The 7,086-nt window shown below is 55.7% G+C and overlaps 1 protein-coding gene across 1 annotated transcript; it reads right to left on the reverse strand.

Annotated features, from left to right (window-relative positions):
- Window positions 1-347: 347 nt before the first annotated feature.
- On the reverse strand, window positions 348-6,380 carry TMEM106A (transmembrane protein 106A). The gene is made up of 9 exons (XM_037033438.1): window positions 6,321-6,380; window positions 5,892-6,036; window positions 4,747-4,966; window positions 4,154-4,217; window positions 2,876-3,029; window positions 2,280-2,420; window positions 2,125-2,168; window positions 1,538-1,591; window positions 348-1,233 (listed from the first exon to the last, which is right to left on the reverse strand). The coding sequence occupies exons 3-9, from the start codon at window positions 4,946-4,948 to the stop codon at window positions 1,113-1,115; spliced, it is 780 nt and encodes a 259-aa protein (XP_036889333.1). The 5' UTR covers window positions 4,949-4,966; window positions 5,892-6,036; window positions 6,321-6,380; the 3' UTR covers window positions 348-1,112.
- Between the last annotated feature and the right edge of the window lie 706 nt (window positions 6,381-7,086).

Raw genomic sequence — 7,086 nt, forward strand, 5'->3', positions numbered from 1 at the left:
ACCACCCCAGCTCATCCCTCTCCTGCCCAGGGAAACCTTAGTGAGCAGACACTGCTGCCGCTCGAGAAGCCGCCTCTGCTCGGAGCCTCCTGGGGCCTGGAGTCCCTGGAGCTGTTTCAGCTGAGTGACAGCAGAGGGGGAGGGGTCTAGACACGACCCTCCTGAGGAGCCGCTCCAGAGGCCAATGGCCAAAGGAAAGCAGAGGCCTCCGTCAGCAGACGCTGGGTCCTGGTGTGGCAGAGCCCAGCCGCTTGGCTGGGTGCTGCCCACTTCGCCACAGCCAGGGTGCTGTTTGGCCAGCTGTGCCTGCTCCTTCAATAAATACTTCTCCCCGCCCCCCCCCCCTGCCAATAAATACCTTTAAAAACAACTCTGGCTTTGTCTGATTTTCCCATGTAGGCCCAAGGGGTGCCAGGTACCTCACTCCCCTCCCCTACTACTTTGCTCCTGCTGTGAAAAGAATAAAACTGTTTTGTGGAGAAAAGCTTGGGTTGGAGAACATCTGTCTTCCTAGGAATGAGGACCGCCTTTAAACAGGAAGGACGCAGAATAACAGGGCCTCGGCCAATCCGGCTGTCAGATGGGCAGGGGCAAGCTACCAGGGAGAAGCGGACCATCACCATCCCTTTGTCACACGACCACAGCTGGGAGGCACAGAGCACCGGTGTGTGTACCCTGAGAGACCCTGGAGACAGCACTGAATGCCCCCCCCCCCAGTTGCTTCCCTATCACTAGGTGGAGAACCTGGGAAGAAGTCATGTTTCTAAAGGCAGAAAAAATTAAAGCTTCCTTCACACCAAGGCAGGAGGAAAGGCCAGACCCGAGGAGCTGGGCAGCTCAGGCGCTCAGAACACAGAGGCAGGGCCCGCTGCAGGGCCTCCCAGGAAACACCAGCTCAGGCTTTCCCCGAGGCAACCCGAGCAGAAAGGCCACCGGCAGTCCCTAGCAGAGCTAGGCCTCCAGGCCTGTGGAAATCAGAGGCTACTGCTGTGCGTGTGCACAGTCACCTTCCACAGAAAGCTTCCTGCGCTGAGTGGGGAGAGTGGGGGGCGCACGGGAGGGCATGACAGAGCAGGCTGGCAGGCTCCTGGAGTTTGGGGACAGCAGCCAGGTCACGGCGGGTGCGGCGCCAGCGAGTGGGGCGCCGACATGTTTCCCCGGCAGTCCACGTACTCATAGCTCTGGAAGACCAGCTGCTCTGAATGACTCAGGTAGGTGTAGGTCAAGATGCCCCTGGAGAGGAAGCAGGCTCCGTTGCTGAGTTTGGGAGGGAGAGCCAAGCTCTTGCCCTGCTCTGCCGACTCAGGAGGGCGGGTCCACTCCCTTGGATCCTGCCCCCGCCTCCTGTGGGCCCCCACTCCGCTAAGGCATCTGGGACGGCCGCCCCACCTGTGCTCCCGGTGCTTTACACAGCTCTGTGGCTGCCCCACCAACAGCTTATCAACAAGGTGGGGCCTAGAAAAGGGGCTGGACCTGCTTTTCCCCAGAACACACTCAGAAGCCAGAGAGGGGACACCGGGCTCCGAGTACTACTTACTGGATGTGCAAGAGCACATGGTGGACATTGATTTTCTGCCAGCTACAGATTTTGCTGAGAGAGAGGAGGAGGGGAGAGAGGGAGGGAGAGAGAAACACACTGGACCACCTTTCACACTGAGCAGCCTATCAGAAGCTTAGAAACCCAAGGGTTCCACCCTCCTCATCTCCTCGGCCCCTTTCCATCAGGGGCCCAAATGCCACTCCACCCTGTCCCCTTGCCCTGAGGAGTATGGCACCCTTGTGGCAGGTCACTCCTCTGACCCCACCCACTGGGCCAGGCACCGGCAGGCTCCTCCCTCCAGAAAACAAGGCATTTATCCTCCTCTGCAGCTCAGGCCCAGGAGCCTAGGGTCACAGATTGTAAAGATGAACCGAACTCTAGGCTGCTTGGCATTACAATCTAGCTCCCAAAAGGCAGGGGGTGGGGATCCTGAGTCAGGGGAGCTTCAGTCACGTGCACAGGCCAAAGCCTGGCGGCGGGGTTTGTGAGGCAATGGGGGAATCTGATGGGGAATCTGATGGGGATCAAAGCCAGGTCTGCAGCCAGAAAAGACGCCCAGGGAGAAGAGATCGAGGCACACTCACTATGTGTTTTCATCCCTGATCTTGTTGGCTACTCCATAAAAAATCTGTCAACCAAACAGGCACAGGGTTAGCTCCCACTCCCGCTGCTGCCCACTTCCCACCGCCACACGCACCCACACAGCTGCGGGCAGGGCTGGCCAGGGACAGGGAGTCACCTGTTCGCTGGCCAAAGGGCTGATGTGGAGGAGGAGGCTGCTGGAGACCCGCCCCACCATGAGGGACAGGTGCAGGACCTCAGTGGTCAGCTGGGTCACCGTGATGGGGTAGTAGTTGCTATTGGAGATGTTCAAGACATTCTGGCGGATGGAGACAGGAAAGGGAAGGGTGACAATGGCCATCCTTGCAAAGGGGAAGTCGAACAGTTTCAAAACCCGCAGCCTGGGGGAGCTCCAGCCCCCCCCCCCCAAGCCTCAGCCACTGAGTGCCAGGAGCACCCTCCGCCCCCCCTCCCCCCCGCAGGGGGCTCTTCAAGGTGTGAGAGGTAAAGAGCTGAACTAACACTGAGCTGTTTCAGGACCCAGTCTCTGCCCGCCCACCCACCCCCATTACACCCTGTGATTTATTTCTGGGGCCCTGATTCCGACTCCTCGCTGTGGAAAGTCTCCATCCTATGGGGCTCAGAGCTGCCTCTGCTTCTCCTCAGGTTTCCGCCACCCTCTGGGTGCCCAGGGTCACAACAGCGGACAAGGGCCACAGAAGAATACTGCTGGGAAGGTGGGGTCAGAGCCCGGGGGCATGGGCACCCACCCACCGTTATGTTGAGGTGGATATCAGTCTCGTCCAAGGCCACAGTGGAGGAATTGAGGCCCACGGGCTGCACGGAGATGGAGCGGGGAAACAGGAAAAACACAAGGAGGGCGGCAGTCACGAGGCAGATGAGCACCGCCAGGAACACAGAGAGTTTCCTGTGGGAGAGCAGGAGCCGGGGTGGAGGAGTCCGAATCCTGAGCAGACTCCGGCAGGGGGCGCGCAGATGCTCCTCCCCATACACGAGACCCTCCTGTGCACCCTGCTCTCCAATGTATGTTCAGTGCCCTGGATGTCTAGTAGGACCAGCCTATATGCAGACGTGGCCGAGCAGTTAGGAGCGCGGGACTGGTGGCAGACAGCTTGGCTTCCATGCCCAGCTCTCTGTGCCCATTGAGTCTGTAGTCCTGAGCAACCCCAAGCCTCAGTTTTCTCATCTGTAACATGGACATAATTGTACCCACCTCATAGAATTTGATATAAACTGATGCATGGAAGAAAGCGCTAATCCCAGGTCCTGGCACATAACTAAAGCTAAATAAATGTGCGTTATGACCACTGGAAAAAGTCAGTCCATGTGAATTTTGAGAGTTCTGAATATTCAGAGCAGGACACCATCTGTCCATCTAATTTAAGAAAATGAGATGTGCATTCAAGAAATCGCACCTTGTAAGTATTTCCTGAGGGACACTGCGGGTTCAGGTTCTGTATAATTGTGGGGAGGCCTGGGTGCTGGCTCCCAGGAGGAAGCTGAGGACCCGGGGAAGAAGTTGTAAGGGGTCCATGTCAAATGGACCCAGATGATAATCAGGGTCATGACCCCACTGAAACTCGGGGCTGCCTCTGAGGTTCTGAAGAGTCTCAGAACAGGCAACATCTGGTTTTCCATGTCTACCCGGAAGAGAACAAGCAGGTCTGAACTGTCACAGCAAGGGAAGCCCTTTGGAAAAATAACTTCCCTGAGGCCCCTGCAGCCAGGGCCACGCCCTCCCTCCTGGAAGGACTCGCAGGGTCAAGAGGTCCTCTCTGTCTTCAAAAGGGAGCCATGCTTCTGGGAGACAGTGAGCTCATGAGAAGGACATCAAGTAGCTCTACGCCCCGGATTTCTTAAATCGGGAAAATGGACAGAAACGGGATGAGTACATCCGAGCCTCATGAGGCTCAGGCTCTTTAAGGGGAGAATTCATGGAGAAACATTGGGGGAGGCAGACAGAGAAGACAAAGAGGAACAGCCCCAGTGGGCAATGGCCTGTGGAGCTGAAGGGCAGGAAGAGGGGCTTACGTGTGCCTGGGCTTCAGCCTCTGGTCCCCATAAGGGATGAGGGCCACCAGCTGCTTTTCTAGCTCTGTAGAGAGAAAGAAGTGAGAGGGAGGGCCAAGAAGTGCCCATGAGAAATATTTCCTGGGCCAGCCTGCCAGAATTCCCCCCCACCCCACAGAGCGATGTCAGAGGCATGCCACCTCTACCCCAGAGCAGGTCTGGAAGCACTGGGGTGTGCCGCTCAAGTTGGCAGCTCAGTTTTGCCATCTCTAGAATGAAAGTGAGATTTTCATAAACAGCTGCAAAGAACCTCTGCAAGTCAGCAGCAAATCAGAGCCTAGCTTCTTTGGAGGAGTCATCTGTAGCCTCCTGAATCCTCGGGCACATTTTGCTAAGGGAGCAGAGAGGCTGGAAACCCCCTGGGGCTAGGGAGCACCACTGACACAGGAGGGGTTAACACCCCACCTCCGCCCCAGGCCAGCCTGAAACTGGGGGACCAAGAGCTGGGAGGCCCAATCCCATTCAAGGAGTCTCAAAGGCGCCTGACCAGAGGCCAGTTGACTGCTAAGAGTGTTCCCTGGATTTAGGCTACTTCCAGAGGTGATCCCACTCACCTCGAGGGATCTCCCCACTGCCCTGGCAGGTGGGACAAGTCACAAAGCTGGAACGAGCAGCCCTTTCACAAGATGCACAGGAAGAAAACAATTTGCTGTCGCTGGCATATCTGGCAGCCTTGCTGACGATGGCTGCAGCAGGGCGTAGAATCGGCTTGTTTTCATCCTCCTGAGAGCCCAGCTGGGAGAACGTCTCACCCATCGTTCAGGGACTTTCTCGCTAAAGAACCAAGAAAAGAACCAAGTTCAGGGCTCAGCTTAACAAGGAGTTCCACCGAGTTTTCACCAAGCTCAAGCCTAAGGAAGTTAGGGCATTGGAAATCGAGCAGTTACAGTGAACTCTCACTCTCAGGTCAGAAATCTCAATGCATTTCAACTCCTTTCATGATTGTAGGAGAGCTCAATCTGCCTACAGGAAGGAACAGAAAAGCAGAAGTTGTTTAACTTTCAGGGACTTTCATAAGTGAATGGCACAGCACTCCCCCCGCCCCTCCTGGGAAAGTTGCTGAGCAGTCATTTACTTCAAGGGAAGTAAGCTGGATACAGCAGGGGAAGGGAGTCAGTCCAGACCCTTCTTCCCAGTACCTGGGAGACACTCAAAAGAGGTCTCCCAGCCCAGGTAGGGAAGGAAAGCTTGCATTTCTGAGCCTGGGCAGGTGTAGGCTTTAATAGGAAGGCAGGGATTTATTGAAACACAAGAAAGGAGGTGAGATTGGTCACAGATGAGGCTAAGAACCCTAAGATGATCCTGGAAGGGAGTACAAAGCTCTTCCTCACTGCTTTTCGAGGTGGGGTAGGAAAGCATGCCTCCAGGCAGGTGGTTGCAATGTCAGGGTCCCCCCTTCACTAGGAGAGGCCAAGGTTAAATACAGGTTTCCCCCCCAAAAAAAGAGTGGTGGCAGAGTGAGTGGGCAAGGTGAGCCACTGCACCCAGAACTTCCTAGGCTAAAATAAAGGGAGTGGCCCTGGCTGGGTAGCTCAGTTGGTCAGAGCATCGCCTTGTTGTGCGATTGATCCCCAGTCAGGGCACATATAAGAACCAACCAATGAATAAATAAGTGGAACAACAAATGGATGTTTCTCTTATCTTTCCGTCTCCCCCTCTCTCTCTTGAAAATCAATAAATGAAATAAAGGGAGCCTCACCTGGTTCAGGTCTGGGATCCGGGGCTCCTCTCAGCGGCAAGAACAGATTTGGGACTGTGTCTATGGGGAGGAGGGCCTGCTGGGCAGGGTGGTCCGAGGAGCCACACCTGGGGCTGGCCAGGGCGACCGCACCCCTTCAGCAGTCCTGGGGACCCAATGCATCACGTTGGAGGGAGCGGAGAGCAGCGACGACCCTCGCCTCCCCGGAGAGCCAAGCTGCTTCCCACCCTACTCCGGGGCCGGCCACATGCCGGGGTGCGAATGGTGGGGGGGAGGAACTGACAGAGGCTGAAATTTCATTGAGGGGGAACTTCACGTCCCACCAGAGGAGCCGTTAGTCGCGCTTGGTTGCCGTGTGTGCCTGTGTGTTGGGCTAGGGCCAAGTGCATTGGCCCTTGCCTCCCAAGGAGAAAGAAGCGACCGTCTTACCCCTAGGCCACAGAGGGACAGAATTGGTTGCCAGAACCGAAAGAGCCTGCAGGAGCTAGGCGGTGCCCCGAATTCTGACTCCGAGCCTCGGGAAGCCCCGCCCCGGCCCTTCCGGCCCCGCCCCCCCCAGACATGTGCCCGCCCCTTCAGAGATGCCCCGGGCTCTTCAAAGTTCGCTCAGGCTCTGGACGCTGCTTCCGGAAGGACTAGCCAATCCAAATGGGAGTTTCAAAGAACCTTTATTTCACCGTTTTTTCCAGCAATTATGTACAAGTACAACCGGGTGGACGCCGGCCCCGGGGCCCTCTTGGGTCCCTACAATACAACTCAGAGGGCCGAGACAGGTCCCGCCCCACATCAACCCAATCACACACACCCTGCCGCTCAGTCTCTACCCTGAAGCCCGGATAAAAACGTTTTAAATAATGAATAGCCCGTTTGGCTTGCATTCTGAATCCTAGCTTGTTAATTTGCGTTTGAGAGTTATACTGTAAATAAACATCATTATGGCTAATGGTTAATTAAAATCATTCATTATAAATACCAACCAGGTTAAATAACACTATTTTTCTACCCCCCCCCCCACTTCAGGTTGGGGTGAGATTGTTTTTCTTGAAGTCATTTTCATGTAAATATCTTTTTAAAAAAATTTTATTTATTTTTAGAGGGGAAGGGAAGAGAGGGAGAGAGTATCAACGTGGCTGCCTCTCCTGGGTCCCCTGCTGGGAACTGGCCTGCAACCCAGGCATGTGCCCCGACTGGGAAT

Source organism: Sturnira hondurensis, unplaced genomic scaffold, assembly GCF_014824575.4.
Source record: "Sturnira hondurensis isolate 20B ecotype Veracruz unplaced genomic scaffold, ASM1482457v3 Scaffold0021632, whole genome shotgun sequence".
NCBI classification, from domain to species: Eukaryota; Metazoa; Chordata; class Mammalia; order Chiroptera; family Phyllostomidae; genus Sturnira; species Sturnira hondurensis.